The sequence below is a fragment of the Podarcis bocagei genome, assembly GCF_964188305.1.
Source record: "Podarcis bocagei genome assembly, chromosome: 1".
NCBI classification, from domain to species: Eukaryota; Metazoa; Chordata; class Lepidosauria; order Squamata; family Lacertidae; genus Podarcis; species Podarcis bocagei.
Genome location: NC_138125.1, coordinates 131,789,898 through 131,806,209, shown reverse-complemented (window position 1 = coordinate 131,806,209; position 16,312 = coordinate 131,789,898). Strand labels below are relative to the sequence as shown.

The window sequence follows — 16,312 nt, the reverse complement described above, 5'->3', positions numbered from 1 at the left end:
GCCGGAGGAGAAATGGAAGGGGCTGAGCAGAGAGGGGGAGAATTTATTTTTTCCTGTTCTCCCCCTCCTATGATCCGGTGCGTCCTATAGAGCGAAAAATACGGTATCTCGATTGTGTCAGCCTTCTGAAGCAGTTTCATTTGGAAGCCATCATTACACACCAGTCACAAAAAGTGACTCAACAGAAAGGGCACGAGGCAGCGTGGTCAGCACTCCCTAAAGCGAGGATGGGGAATGTTGTTGAAACTCCCAACCAACTCAGATGGCATAGCCAATGGTCAAGGATGGTGGGAGTCCAGCAACATCTGGAGGAGCACAAATGTTGCCACCCCCTTTTTTAATTTTAATTTTAATATTTTTATTAAGTACAAATTAGAAAACATACATATACACAACAAAAGAAAATACAAAAGAAAAAGAAAATACATCTAACCAAGGGGAAAAAATTAGAGAATATTTTGTCTCTTTTCATATTTACAGTTATTTATACCTCTATAAAATGCTATTCACAATAAAGCAGTGAAATGAAAAATAAGATATCAGAAAAAAGAACAAAGAAAGAATAAAGAAGTAAAAGAAAAAGATCATAGGTGAAAATTTTTAAAAGTAGATAAGTACTCACAATACATAGCCGTTTCCCATCTATATTTATATTCAACTGTATAATTTCATCTTGTCTTTATCTACCTTAAATAAAGTGTTGTGTGTTTTTTTTAAAAAGACTTCCACCGTTTACCTCACGTGTTTTTAATAATCCGTTCGTCAGAACCTCTGTTCTTCATATTTTCCCTTTGGATTTCCTTAATGTCTCACTTTGTATTTTTTTTATTACGCACAAGATTATTCTATGTTGCCACCCCTAAAAGCAAATGGTTCCAGGGAGAAACCTCAACCCTGCCCCCCCCTTTTCCCAACTCCCAGAAGGGGCGTCACACTCACTCAGCATTTGAATCTGTAGCGCTATGAATCGGCTCTCCCACTGCCGGGACCTCCGCGAGTTCGGCAAAGCCGTGTGGTCGGAGTTGAGCAGCTTGAAGTAGTTCTCCAATATGGTGCTGGTCTCCACTTGCCGCTGGTCCGAGCTGCTGGTCAGAAGGATGTGAACCACTTCCGTCAGGCACTTCAGCGTCAGCTCGGCCTTCCTGCTCACTTCGTCGGGGTCTCGGCTGTCCCACGCGTCGCAGTCTGCCAGTACGCGCATCAAGACTTCCATGGTGGCAGGAGATATGGCTTGGAGAGCGTTTCTCTAAAGTCAACAATAGAATTCTCTCAATACCAGGACATTATATCAGCAAACCTTGAAACAAACAAACAGCAAAAAAAACAACAACACCCAGTTTGGTACAGTGGTACCTTGGTTCTCAAAAGCCGAAAAGTCGAAAGTAAGTGTTCCGGTTTTCGAGTGTTTTTCGGAAGCCAAACGTCCGAAGCGGCTATTGTTTCCGGGGCACCTGCACCTATCAGAAGCTGCACCTTGGTTTTCAAACATTTCAGAAGTCAAATGGACTTCCGGAACGGATTACGTTTGGCGCTTTTGTTTTTGCTATTTATTTTGCATTTTTGTTTTTGAGGTTTATTCGGTTAATTTGTTTTTGTGGCTGTGTGGAACCCAATTCAGCTACTGATCGATTGATTGATTGATTGTGTGACTGTGGAAATGGATAAAAGCCCCCCATCCAAACAATGACTATCATCAGTGCAGGTAAGAAAAAAATGTAATTTTAATTTTTATCATCTATAATACTGTCTTAAAGGTAAAGGGACCCCTGACCATTAGGTCCAGTCGTGGATGACTCTGGGGTTGCGGCGCTCATCTCGCTTTATTGGCCGAGGAAGCCGGCGTACAGCTTCCAGGTCATGTGGGCAGCATGACTAAGCCACTTCTGGTGAACTAGAGCAGCACACGGAAACACCATTTACCTTCCCGCCGGAGCGGTACCTATTTATCTGCTTGCACTTGACGTGCTTTCGAACTGCGGGGGGGGCAGGAGCTGGGACCGAACAACGGGAGCTCACCCCGTCATGGGGATTCGAACTGCTGACCTTCCGATTGGCAAGCCCTAGGCTCTGTGGTTTAGACCACAGCACCAAATAAGACAATACTGTCTTATTTATTTTATAATATAGTACACTGATTATTGCTTTCATTTTATGGATCAATGGTCTCGTTAGATAGTAAAATTCATGTTAAATAGCTGTTTTAGGGGTGGTTTTAAAAAGTCTGGAATGGATTAATACATTTTGAACTACTTTCTATGGGAAAGCACGCCTTGGTTTTGGAACGGAACTTTGGAACTTCTGGAATGGATTAAGTTTGAGAACCAAGGTATATCGAACCACTGTATATCGAATTGTTTTTAAAACCTTATCATTTTATCTGGACAAAGTTGATGAGTGATTTCTATGTGCAGAATCCAAATATCGTCTTTCCGCTTACAGAAAGTGTCATGGCAGGAGGATACTTCACTATCATAGTACCGCGCAAACTCTTAAGCATGTACAAAATAGTGGCAATGAGCATTTTCCTTCTACTCCTGCCTATCTGGTCTCCACATATCTGTTTCTTGCTAAGATTTGAGGAGCCGGGGGGGGGGCTGCAACAATCATGCTGAAGTTCAAGGTCTTTCTGGCATCACGGCTGCGTCCTTCAGTCAATAAGATGACGCCAATATTTGTTGGGATTCTCACCTGACCACCAGCCACAATCGCTCCAAAGAGGTGTAGCAAACAACACTTCAAGCTCTCTTTGAGATGCTCACTTTCTTGAAAACACTCTGAAAGAAGAGAAGAAGTTGCAGGCACATTAACTTCGAGCTAAAAGATTTGTAGCCACATGGTCAAATAATATATATCAAAAACAATTACTGTACAAATACGCAGCTCCTATTTTTATTTTCATAATGAAGTCAACCCTCAAATCTATAATCAAATCTGCCTTTTTTTAAGACATAAAAACAGGTGATTTAAAACAAGTTAAGCCCAATTAAAACTGTGTTATCTGGGAGCTCCGGGACCAGCTGCCTAGCTCAACGCCAGAAGGCCTATAATCAATGTTTAGTTATAGTGGTAAAATTAAGCCACCGTTTCAGTTAAATCCACCTTTCCAAATTGTCACATTTAACTATGTAGTAGTAAAGCATCCTTCAGAGAAACATAGCAGTGCAGCTGGGATGGGAAAATTTTTTGCTTGAACTTTTAGTAAAAACTGTAGTTTGTTTTGTTCTCCCAGCATTCAAACTGTGGATCATTTTAACTACAGTTGGTTCCAAACCATGGTTTCAGAAGCTCGCTTGTTTAAACTAGCCCCAGTTAAGATTAAGCACAGGTTAAAAGGTACAAAGAACACCGCAAAGTAAGATTAATCAAATGCAGAAGCAAAACTTCCAAACGCCTCCTAGATATGTTGGCGAAGGAAAGGAAAGAGACAACAGATGAACTGAGGAGGAGGTTAGGTGTGTTCACATCTCACTAAGCCAGCCTTCCTCAACTTTGGGTCTTCAGATGCTAGATTTGTTGTTGTTGTTTAGTCGTTCAGTCGTGTCCGACTCTTTGTGACCACATGGACCAGAGCACACCAGGCACTCCTGTCTTCCACTGCCTCCCGCAGTTTGGTCAAACTCATGCTGGTAGCTTCGAGAACACTGTCCAACCATCTCGTCCTCTCCCATCCCCTTCTCCTTGTGCCCTCTATCTTTCCCAACATCAGGGTCTTTTCCAGGGAGTCTTCTCTTCTCATGAGGTGGCCAAAGTATTGGAGCCTCAGCTTCAGGATCTGTCCTTCCAGTGAGCACTCAGGGCTGATTTCCTTCAGAATGGATCTTCTTGCAGTCCATGGGACTCTCAAGAGTCTCCTCCAGCACCAGAATTCAAAAGCATCAATTCTTCGGCGATCAGCCTTCTTTATGGTCCAGCTCTCACTTCCATACATCACTACTGGGAAAACCATAGCTTTAACTATACGGACCGTTGTTGGCAAGGTGATATCTCTGCTTTTTAAGATGCTGTCTAGGTTTGTCATTGCTTTTCTCCCAAGAAGCAGGCGTCTTTTAATTTTGTGGCTGCTGTCACCATCTGCAGTGATCATGCAGCCCAAGAAAGTAAAATCTCTCACTGCCTCCATTTCTTCCCCCTCTGTTTGCCAGGAGGTGATGGGACCAGTGGCCATGATTTTCGCTAGATTAGCTAATGTTAAAGGATGATACTGAGTTTAAGTCCAGGAACATCTGAGAACCCCAAGTTGCAAAAGAATGCACTAAAACACATCAAAACATAGTCATTTTCTCTTCTCTATTTTGTCAATATACGAGCGGTAAGGAAGCACACCAAGATTCCCTGAACACAGCCACGAGAAGATTGGAAACTTCTGCTTTCATCTCAGATTAACCACAGTTTAGTGTCACACTTAAACCTTGACCGTGGTTAGCGAAAACAAGGCAGCTTCATAAACTACGGTTTGAAGTTGGCTTGTTTTCACAAACCGCTGTCAAAACTAACCAACATTTGTCCCAGTTCAGACTTTGTGACAAGCTGTAGTTAGCCTGAAACAGAAATGGACATTTCTGGACATCTCCTCTAGGGTGTGCCGGAGGAGAAAAGTGAAGATGAGGCAGGGAGAATGAAAGTCTGAGGCTCACTGCATTTTTTCCACATAATGCTAAATCGTAGTTTAGTATTATGTGAGAATGCAACCATTTAAAAGGTGCTATTAAGTGCACAGAGATTTTATATACTGACATAGAATCCAATAAAATTTTATGTAGCAAAAAACTCTTAAACATTCACAGTGCCCAAAATGCACAAAAAACCTCCTATTGGCAAAAACTAGAACGAGCCTAAAATCTCCCCCTTCCATTGAAAAATCATTACACTGTATTCTTTGCTCAAAGCATACCTAGCAGAAGGGAATTACAAGTAGCCTAAGGAATTTTTCTCAGCAATAAACATTAACCTGGAAGCTGTTACCATAGCAATAACTTTACGCAGATGAACGAGCTGCTGCCAAAGCCACAAGATTATTTTGTTTGAAATTAGCACCATAAAAATCTCTGAGTAACGTCACCAACCAGCACTGTTAAAATGTCACCATTTTTAAATGAAGCTGGCAGTGGAGATGCCCAAGTCTCAAAACAAGCTAGCTATTGAAACAAAAACTACATTTTGGAATTTTTTAAAAAACCTTTATGTAAGGGTAAATAGCTTGGGGGGAAGCCACGTTAGCAGTAATTTCCAGAGTGGTTTTTACAGTCAACCCCTGTCCCTAGGGAACTCTGAGAACGCTAGATCTCGGATCAGGGGTCACTTATCAACCCATGCCATTCTTAACAAACTAGTTCGCAGGATTCTTTGGGACTGTACAAAGTGGTCTGAAACTGCCTGAATTGTGTAGTTGCAGGGGTTTTTTTTTTAAAAAAAAAATTAAATCGGATTTTTTTAAAAAAAATCATATTTTTAAAATAAAACGCTTTCGGAAGAAAAATCCTTCTCAAGATAGCTTTCTATTTAAGTTACATTATAGTCCAAAGGCTATTCATCAGGAAATAAGGATTTAAGTTTTCATGTGTGCTAAAACTCAGTCTAAGTTGTTGTTGTTTTAAAATTGTTTAACCACATCAGTTAACAAACATGGATACATGTGCTATAATGTTATCATTTTAGTTAAATAAATTGTTTTTAAGGAAATGATTATTTTTCTCCTTCCCATAAAGCATAGAAGAAAAGTCATTCAAATATAAACAGTTAACTTATTAAACCTCACAATAATTTCATAAATATTGGTCTATGTATTTCTAATAGTATAACCAAATCAGTAATTTTTGATATCGCTGTAAAAACTACTCTGAAAATTTATTATTCCAAAAATGAAACATTCCTCTGGTTGTGAATATTAAGATGATACCAGCAAGAACGGGTCTTTCTGTTAAAAAATGATTTAAATCAAGTCTTACTGAATAGTGATTTAAATCGTGATTTAAATCGGTTTGATTTAAATCAAATCCACCCTGATTCAAACAAGAATTATTACCTGCTGTAAGCTTCCAAAGATGAGATCCCATATGGGTGGGATTGGGAGGGGGCAGTTATTGGGTTGGGCTCAGTTTATTTAATCACGGTTATCTTCCTGAGGTCCTGGCATTTAACCTTTAATTTGTATTCGCAGCAGCAACCTTTGACTTGTGTTAGAGTATAAGGGAAAACCGTAGAAATTAATTTTTAGTTACGTCTGACCAAGGACTCGTGGTTTGTCTTGCTCCAGACAAACCAAGGTTTGTTCAAACCAAGGTTTACTGCTTGTAGTTGGTCAGGGTTGGGGGGAGACAAAACATGAGCCTGGTTTCAGATACAAGACTAAGTCAAACCATGGCTTAGCCCCAGATAGCATGGCAACAGCAGGACTGGGGGAATTTGCACTAAGGCATGGTTTGGCATCCAAAAACATCAAAAAAAGGAAGATCATGGCCACTGGGCCCATCACCTCCTGGCAAATAGAAGGGGAAGAAATGGAGGCAGTGAGAGATTTTACTTTCTTGGGCTCCATGATCACTGTAGATGGTGACAGCAGCCACGAAATTAAGACGCCTGCTTCTTGGGAGAAAAGCAATGACAAACCTAGATGGTATCTTAGGGACATCACCTTGCCAACAAAGGTCTGTATAGTAAAAGCTATGGTTTTCCCAGTAGTGATGTATGGAAGTGCGAGCTAGACGATAAAGAAGGCTGATCGCTGAAGAATGGATGCTTTTGAATTCTGGTGCTGGGAGAGACACTTGAGAGTCCCATGGACTGCAAGAAGATCCATTCTGAAGGAAATCAGCCCTGAGTGCTCACTGGAAGGACAGATCCTGAAGCTGAGGCTCCAATACTTTGGCCACCTCATGAGAAGAGAAGACTCCCTGGAGAAGACCCTGATGTTGGGAAAGATGGAGGGCACAAGGAGAAGGGAACTACAGAGGACGAGGTGGTTGGGCAGTGTTCTTGAAGCTACCAGCATGAGTTTGACCAAACTGCGGGAGGCAGTGGAAGACAGGAGTGCCTGGTGTGCTCTGGTCCATGGGGTCACGAAGAGTCAGACACGACTAAACGATTAAACAACAACAACATGGTTTGGCTTAGATTTACACTCATACCTTGGATCCCGAACACCTTGCTGCTCAGACATTTTGGCTCCTGAACGCCGCAAACCTGGTAGTGAGTGTTCCCATTTGCAAATGTTCTTTGGAACCCGAACGTTCGATGGGGCTTCTGCGGCTTCCGATTGGATGCAGGAGCTTCCTGCAGCCAATCGTAAGCTGCAGTTTGGTTTCCGAAAGTTTTGGAAGTCGGACGGACTTCTGGAACAGATTCCGTTTGACTTCCGAGGTACGACTGTACATGCAAACTGGGCCAGTGACTAACTCAAGGTCACCAAGTGAGCTCCATGGCTAAGCTAATAAGTGAGCCTTGGCAAAATACACAAAAGTCAACCACAGGCATGCATGGAAATGGTCAGATAATATGTGCCAAAAAGAATTTGTTAAGAACTTGCATTTAACTGTGCTTAATGTCCCGAAGGAGTTCTCAGCAATTACCGTATTTTTTGCTCTATAAGACTCACTTTTTCCCACCTAAAAAGTAAGGGGAAATGTGTGTGTGTCTTATGGAGCGAATGCAGGCTGCGCAGCTATCCCAGAAGCCAGAACAGCAAGATGGAATGCTGCTTTCACTGCGCAGCGATCATTCTTGCTGTTCTGGCTTCTGAGATTCAGAATATTCTTTTTCTTGTTTTCCTCCTCCAAAAACTAGGTGCGTCTTGTGGTCTGGTGCATCTTATAGAGCGAAAAATACGGTATTTTGTATTCGTCACCTTGAGACTGGAAGTGTCCAGCAATAAATTTTATCCCTTAAAAAATTCCGAAGTAAGCACATTAAGAAAACAAGGCAATGATACTCACGGTAAAAGAAAGGGACAAACTCCACTGTGAGGGAAGCTGGTTTGTACTTTTGCCTGCTTTTTTCAACACTGCTCAGAATTCGTCTATATATTTTTTTAAAAGGAGAAACCAAGAGGTAAGATTTATTTGTAGGCGGACGCTGCAGAACACATTTTTTATTTATTCTAAAGCATGCTTTTCTTCAAATGCAATAAAATACCTATTCCATATTACATTAGCAGCACTTTTAAAACTACCAGGGTACTATTTTGGACTACTTTATTTCTAAGCAGTGTACTTTTAAATAAAACCAAAACCAAAACCCAGCCCATAACTGACTTTAAGGACATGCAGCTTTAACACTACAAATTTGGCAAATTAAAACAATAGGATTTATTGATAGCTCAGCTACTCAAAGTGACCCATTTTGCCATACATTTAGAAGGCTACGTCTCACATAAGCAAGTTGGTAGGTACCTACATATACTGTGACCATGTTTAAGTGATTGTATCTCAGCGTAATAAGCCACAGAATGAATGAGTCTTTAGCCACAGTCCTTTTGTGGTGCAAACAATCAAATCAGGAAGTCTCAAGGGAACCACGGTTTCCTGTTTTGCCCAAACTGGGAAACAATGGCTACTGCCAGCTTCTGAACACGCCAATATTTTGACCCACCGTCAAACTGTGGTTAAGTATCCTGGTAGACATGGTTTCCTGATTTAGATGACGTCCTGGCATCATCAAGTCTCATGCAATGGGAGGAGTGAAGAAGCTGCTCCCGAAAGCATATGGCTTAATAATCCAAGATCTGAATGTGACAACTTATATTGGTCCAAGCTAGGCCAGTATGCTCCTTTGTTGTGCCACATAAGCACATGTTGTGCAGACGCCTGATTATCGTTTTCCAAAGCAACTACTCTATTCCAAACTTAAAAATGGAAAGCATAATGCTGGTGGTCAACAAAAAAGGTTTAAAGGCTCTCTCAAGGCAATTTTTAAAAAATGTAGTATAAACACCAACAATTGGGAAACACTGGCCTGCGAGCGCTCCAATTGGAGAACAGCCTTTACCAAAGGTGTCATGGAATGTGAAGACACTCAAACTCAAGAAGCAAGGGAGAAATGTTCTAAGAGGAAGGCATGCTTGGCAAATCTACATTGTGATCAACTCCCACCCAGTAGCCAATGTCCCCACTGTGGAAGGACCTGTGGATCCAGAATTGGCCTCCACAGTCACTTACGGACTCGTTGTTAAAACCGTGATTATGGAAGACAATCTGACTCGGCTACAAGTGATCGCCAAAGATAAGGGTCAACCACGTCTTTATTTGACTGCATGTATTGACTGCAGTTTCACATTCCCATGGAATGAGCACAATAAGAGTCACATTTGTCTCCCATAGCTGCTGGCCCACTAATTTCATGGGTAATGCAGTTCCCCCCTGCTTCTGCCCCCCCATCACAAACAAACAAAACTAGCCTCTCCTACTCTCTCTCTTTAAAGATGGCATTTCCTTGACTAATAAGTCATTTAGTGGATGCTATATGATAAAGTTCTCTCCTTAGTTAACTGTCTGTATGTATGACTGAGCTATGACAAGTTCCAGCACTCCTTTATTCAGTGAATATCTTGCATGCGTGATTAAAAAAGAATGCCTTTTCCAAGATGCAAAGGTTACACCGCAGGAGACGAATCTTGCTATGTTTCTTTACTTTTCTAGGCTCGGTTACATCGTTCCAAAGTGAGCTTGTGCAAGGGCTAAGAATAACGCAGCAAAAGCAATGGCAGAAAACAAGTTACAGATTGTGCTTGCCAAGACGCTGGAAAGGCAGTTGTTATAATAGGCCCAATGTACTGAAAAAAGGTGTATTTAAAGTAGGGGGCGTATTAATGGAAAAAATATTTAACAGGAAAGTTTGAAAAAAAGTACCACATTTTTCCATGTACAACACAGCCCTGTGTTTAAGACACCCCCTGTTTTTGGGGACTCCAAATTAAGAAAATGGGCGGAGTTGTTAAGCTTTGGGGAGATTGCCAAGAGTTGTTGACCTTTTTGGGGGAAATGTCCATAGTTGTTAGGTTTTCTGGGAGGGGGTACTGCTGAAAATTGCTCACCCGCATGACCGCACACATCACCAAAGGCACCAATCATATGCCTGCTCACCGCCAACAGCAGCAAATCGCCCGCTCTATTGTCACAGCGGCAGCCAATACACAGCAGCCATTGTCACAGCCACCACTCACCCGCCCCAATCGCCACTGACAATCTCCTGATCGCGGCAGCAACCAATCACACGTCCCACCAATACACTAGGTAAAGGTATAGGGACCCCTGATCATTAGGTCCAGTCGTGACCGACTCTGGGGTTGCTGCGCTCATCTCGCTTTATTGGCCGAGGGAGCCGGCGTACAGCTTCCGGGTCATGTGGCCAGCATGACTAAGCCGCTTCTGGCAAACCAGAGCAGCGTACGGAAACGCCGTTTACCTTCCCGCCGGAGTGCTACCTATTTATCTACTTGCACTCTGACATGCTTTCGAACTGCTAGGTTGGCAGGAACAGGGACCGAGCAACGGGAGCTCACCCCGTCGCGGGGATTCAAACTGCCGACCTTCTGATTGGCAAGTCCTAGGCTCTGTGGTTTAACCCACAGCGCCCCCCCGTCCCTTAATGCACTGCCCATATATAATACGACCCCAAATTTTAAACTAATTTTTATTAGGAAAAAACCTCATCTGATACACGGAAAACTATGGTATACGGGTAGCGAAGCAGCAACAGATACTACAGGGGAGAGAACAGCAAGGTGGTGGTTTGAAAGCAGGGTTGGACAACCTGTGTCCGCACACCAACATTGCTGAACTATGACACCCATCATCTCTGACCACAGGCTATGTTGGGTGCAGCTGATGGGAATCGGAGTCCAAAAGCATGCAGAGGCGCACGCATCCCACACACACACCCAGCCCAGTTTTAACATGAAACTGGGCACTAAGGCCCTGTTATCTAAGGTAGCGTTAAGGCCCCACTAAGGCTCGTACCTACAGGACCGCCTCTCCTGGTATGCCCAGCGGAGGACCTTAAGGTCCATAAATAACAACACTTTGGAAGTCCTGAGCCCCAAAGAGATTAGATTGGCTTCAACCAGGGCCAGGGCCTTTTCAGCTCTGGCCCCGGCCTGGTGGAATGCCCTACCGCAGGACATCAGGGCCCTGCGGGATTTGACATCTTTCCGCAGGGCCTGCAAGACGGAGCTGTTCCGCTTGGCCTTTGGTCTGGACTCAGTCTAAACCCCCTCCCCTCATTTATTTTTTTTATGGAACCCCTCATGTGGGATTTTGTATATAGATTTTCCCTCAGCTCTTTTTTCCTGGCCCATGTAGGACCAGCATGGATAGTTGGCCCCGGTGAATATTTGACTTTTCTCCCCTTATGGCTTTGATTTATAAAGGTAAAGGGACCCCTGACCATTAGGTCCAGTCGTGACCGACTCTGGGGTTGCGGCGCTCATCTCGCTTTATTGGCCGAGGGAGCCGGCGTACAGCTTCCGGGTCATGTGGCCAGCATGACTAAGCCGTAGGCTCAGTGGTTTAACCCACAGCGCCACCCGTGTCCCAATATATATAGGCTTTGATCTATAGGCAACCACAAAAACGAGGCTGCATTTTAAACTGTATTGTAACTAATATTTTAGTCAACTGTTTTTTTGGGTTTTGTTTGGTTTTTAATGTTTTTACTGTATTTATATTCGGTGTTAGCCGCCCTGAGCCCGGTCTTGGCCAGGGCGGGCGGGGTATAAATAAAAAAATATTATTATTATTATTATTATTATTATTATTATTATTATCATGATCATCATCATCACCAGTGCACAGATCACAGCAGCAGTTCCCTGCCTTCTGGTGCCTCTGACCGTGCCAGAGGAGTTCACACGCCCCACGCAAGTGCTAACCCAGGTTTTCAAGGAGTCTCGCGGTACCCAGTGAGCAGCGGTGGAAGGAGACACACTGCGGGATATTCTTCATCAGCGGGGGAAGCTAAAAACCAAGTTCCTCTGTGCATGCAAACATTTCTTCAACAGAATGCAAAGATACACATCTATTGCCTGTCCACTGAGCTTGCAAGTCGGCACATTCCACTGGCATTTGTCCTGCAAAGAGATTCGGCGCAGCAATAAAACACCGCCCACTCGATTGCCACTTACCCAGCAATTCTCTGCCTCCAGTTGCGATAGGGGTCGTACAGGCTTTCGCAAAAAGCCAGCGCGTGTCTTACAAACTCTTCTATGGGCGTCTGGTCGGCTACTTCTTTCTCCTTCGTTTTGCTCTTTAGCTGAAGAGACAGCAAAAAAAACACGATGGTCACCAAAACACCACCAGTTTTGCATGCACCGCGCCCCTGCCTAAAATGCTGGACAGCTGTTGTCAGTTGAGAGGAATCAACAGCCTGACTCTGTGGAAAGCAGCTAGCTACCTGTGGTTTCCAGGAAACAAAATGAAATGTACCGCATTTTTCGCTCTATAAGACGCACCAGACCACAAGACGCACCTAGTTTTTGGAGGAGGAAAACAAGAGAAAAAAATATTCTGAATCTCAGAAGCCAGAACAGCAAGAGGGATCGCTGCGCAGCGAAAGCAGCAATCCCTCTTGCTGTTCTGGCTTCTGGGATAGCTGCGCAGCCTGCATTCGCTCCATAAGACGCACACACATTTCCCCTTACTTTTTAGGAGGGAAAAAGTGAGCCATAGAGCAAAAAATACAGTAGGGTTTTCAAAGAGAGCTGCGCAGAAGTGAAATACCACGTTCATCAGGCTCAGATGCACAAGGAAGACGGGGGTTTCGGGATCGGGGACAAAAACATGCATGCCCTCCGACCAGGTCTTCTTTCCTCTCCTACCCTTTCCATGTGAGAGCATTGCCAAACACACCAACTTTTCTGTTGTTGTTCTGTTTAACTGTAAAGGTTTTCAATTCTAGTGGAATCTAACCCCCTCCCTACGTACCGTATTTTTCGCTCTATAAGACGCACCAGACCACAAGACGCACCTAGTTTTTGGAGGAGGAAAACAAGAAAAAAATATTCTGAATCTCAGAAGCCAGAACAGCAAGAGGGATCGCTGCGCAGTGAAAGCAGCAATCCCTCTTGCTGTTCTGGCTTCTGGGATAGCTGCGCAGCCTGCATTCGCTCCATAAGACGCACACACATTTCCCTTACTTTTTAGGAGGGAAAAAGTGAGTCTTAAAGAGCAAAAAATACGGTAATTATCAGCACCGTTTGGAGCAGTTAAACCGAAGCACATGCAAAAATGGAAACAAATGCTCCAATATTGCTTTTGTCTCGAATAAGGGATATTGAGGTTTTATCTCCCATGTCCTTGCCTCTTCCCATAGGCCTCCCTACTGGCCAGTCCCAAGATGATGATGATGATGATAAATAAATATTTTTATTATTTGTGGCCAACCCATCTGACAGGGTTGCCAGGCGGCCATAATCAGAAGAGGCCCAAAAAGCAAATTTGAAATAGGATGTGAGAGCTCCCGTAATTGTTTTATTTTTAAAAGATGTTTAAACCACTCGCATTATAAAATATCAGAGGGGTGTGCAGAAAACCCAAAATAAGTACAAAGCACATGCTAAAAATTATACAGCTAAAATAGCAGTAGGAGAAAATTGCCTTGGAGGCACACACACAGTATAATTTTCTCTGTTTATTTCCCCCCACAGTTCTTACACCAAACTGCTTGTTAAATTTGGGACTGACCAGAGGGAGCTTTAAAAAAAAAAGTTAGTGAATTCCGGGAATCCCCTTCTGCACAGGAAACCTGTGAAATGGACTAGAGGCCAGCTGATGGAAGTCAATTATTATAAGTTATTGCTGCATTTTAAAAAAAATATTTGACTGTCAGCAAGCTATGATGAGGTTTTTTTGGGAGGGGAATCCTACCATATTTAATATTTAAAATTAATGGGGGGAGGGGATTAAAGATAAAATTGACCACTATTTATTTGGCAAGTACAGTGGTACCTCGGGTTAAGTACTTAATTTGTTCTGGAGGTCTGTTCTTAATGTGAAACTGTTCTTAAACTGAAGCACCACTTTAGCTAATGGGGCCTCCTGCTGCCACCGCACCGCTGGAGCACGATTTCTGTTCTCATCCTGAAGCAAAGCTCTTAACCTGAAGCACTATTTCTGGGTTAGCAGAGTCCGTAACCTGAAGTGTATGTAACCCAAAGTACCACTGTAGTATACCATCTATGAGAACAAGTTGTTACTCAAGAAGTCTCCAGCCATGAACTCGCCTTAGGAAAGCCACTCTCTCTTTGTCTCAGCCCCCATTGTCAAGATGGGAATAATAACACTGACCTGCAGCTTTATTTATGAGGATTGAGGTAGTTTGCTTAAAACATTCTGAACCAAAAAAAACCACTTCTAAAATATCTAAAATTACCGAAGGGAAGGCAACTTTCTCTTCCTGCCTGGCTGGGGGGCAGAGTCAAAGGTTGCTGGTGGGCAGAACCAGAATTCAGACCACTCTGCTTCTGTTTTCACCATGGCTACCCCAAATTCCCAATTGTACACAGCCCTACTGAGTTCAATGGATATACTCTTCTAACAAAAGGGTATGTAGGATTTTTTTTAATTTTTAGTACAAAATACCTATATACCGTATTTTTCGCTCTATAGGACACACTTTTTCCCCTCCAAAAATGAAGGGGAAATGTGTGTGCGTCCTATGGAGTGAATGCAGGCTTCAGGAAGCTATCCACAAGCCTTCGGAACATGGCGGGAGTGCCCGCCGGGCTCCGAAGGCTTGCAGATAGCAGCCTGCAGCCCAAAGCCCGGGGAGCGCAGCGCTGCGCACCCCAGGCTTCGGGCAGATATCCGCAAGCCTTCGGAGCCTGGCGGGAGTTCCCGCCGGGCTCCCAAGGCTTGCGGATAGCAGCAAGCTCTGAAAGCGAAGGCGAGGTTGCATGTAACCTCGCCCCTGCTCCCGGACCCGTTCTGGTGGCTGGGGTCAGGGGAAGCTCGGGCTAAAAAGGAAGCTAAAAAGCTAAAAAGCTCGGGCTAAAAAGGTTCCATCCTGCTAGCTGTCTTGGCTTCTGCCAAAGCCACACGCAGCCTCTCCCAGCTGGAGAGGTTGTGCGTGGCTAAAGAGGAAGCGAAGACAGCCAGCAGGGGGGAGGGGGAATAAAATTTTTTTTTCTTTATTTTCCCCCCAAAAAACTAGGTGCGACCTATGGTCCGGTGCACCCTATAGAGCGAAAAATACTGTAACTACTCTTGTAGAAACCAAGTGAAAGTAATTCCTTTCTGACTTTAGTGTCGCACACTCATGATCAGAAGAAGGAAGGAACAAACAAACAAGAAGGAAGAAACTCTAATGAGACAGAAAACAGGGGCATTCAGCAAGTATTGGAGGTTTTATAAAATGAGGTGGGGGGCACATGCAGTCCCCACACCCTTTAGGCAAGTTGGTAGGGCAGAGCTTTCCAAACCGTGTGTCGCAGCACATTGGTGTGTTGGCTGCAATGTGTAGGTGCATCACACAAACGCTTCTCCCGGGGCTGGAAAGGGGTTTGTTTAACCTCCGGTTTGCTAGTAAAACTAAATTACTGTGTCACGACATGATGCAAAACTGAATTACTGTGTCACAAAATGATGTCTAAAAAGTGTGTTGCCCACACAAAACGTTTGGAAAGCACTGCATTAGGCTCTCCATGTAATGTTGAGCTAGCAAACCTTTCGCCACCTTATAAATTACCCCCTAAATTAATTTTCAGGCATTCCTTTGCCATTGCAGTACGGCTACAAAAATACAGTGGTGCCTCGCAAGATGAAATTAATTCGTTCCGCGAGTTTTTTCGTCTAGTGAATTTTTCGTCTTGCGAAGCACGGTTTCGGCAAAGTTTTGGAAAAGCTTCAAAAATCACCAAAAACCTCAAAAAAGGCTACCACACCGCGTTCTATGAGTTTCTCCTCGAAGTCAAGTCGCAACTGTATTAACAGTGTTAAGAAAAAGGAAACAAACTTGCAAGACGTTTTCGTCTTGCGAAGCAAGCCCATAGGGAAATTCGTCTTGCGAAGCAGCTCAAAAACCGCAAAACCCTTTCATCTAGCGAGTTTTTCGTCTTGCGAGGCATTCGTCTTGCGGGGCACCACTGTAAAAAGCAATCAAGAATTCTCACAAAACTTATTGTAAAACTCAAGCCTACCTCACTACCATCAAGTGAGCTTGTTCTAACCAGTCAACTAAATCTGAACTCCAGTGGTGGAATTAATTTTGTCGCTCCAAATGGAACTTGGAAATAAAGAGATGAATTGTGTTGCAGATGACAGTACACATGGCCAAGTCAAGTGCTGGTGAGTTTATTCTCAGTGCAGCACCAGTTTCTGACTAGAAA

At 43.5% G+C, this 16,312-nt stretch overlaps 1 protein-coding gene across 4 annotated transcripts in view; it reads right to left on the bottom strand.

Moving 5' to 3' along the window:
- The window catches only part of NBEAL1 (neurobeachin like 1), a 142,931-nt gene that overhangs the window by 93,333 nt on the left and 33,286 nt on the right, over positions 1-16,312 (bottom strand). For all 4 annotated transcript variants that reach the window (XR_014007218.1, XM_081190962.1, XM_081190961.1 and 1 more), the window contains exons 6-9: positions 12,113-12,240; positions 7,929-8,011; positions 2,689-2,774; positions 940-1,246 (exon numbers count right to left, since the gene is read on the bottom strand). Coding sequence is in view for 3 of the 4 variants with exons in the window: in XM_081190962.1 (XP_081047088.1) it covers positions 940-1,246; positions 2,689-2,774; positions 7,929-8,011; positions 12,113-12,240 (604 nt within the window). In the remaining variant the exon portion in view is untranslated. The remainder of the gene's footprint in view (positions 1-939; positions 1,247-2,688; positions 2,775-7,928; positions 8,012-12,112; positions 12,241-16,312) is intronic.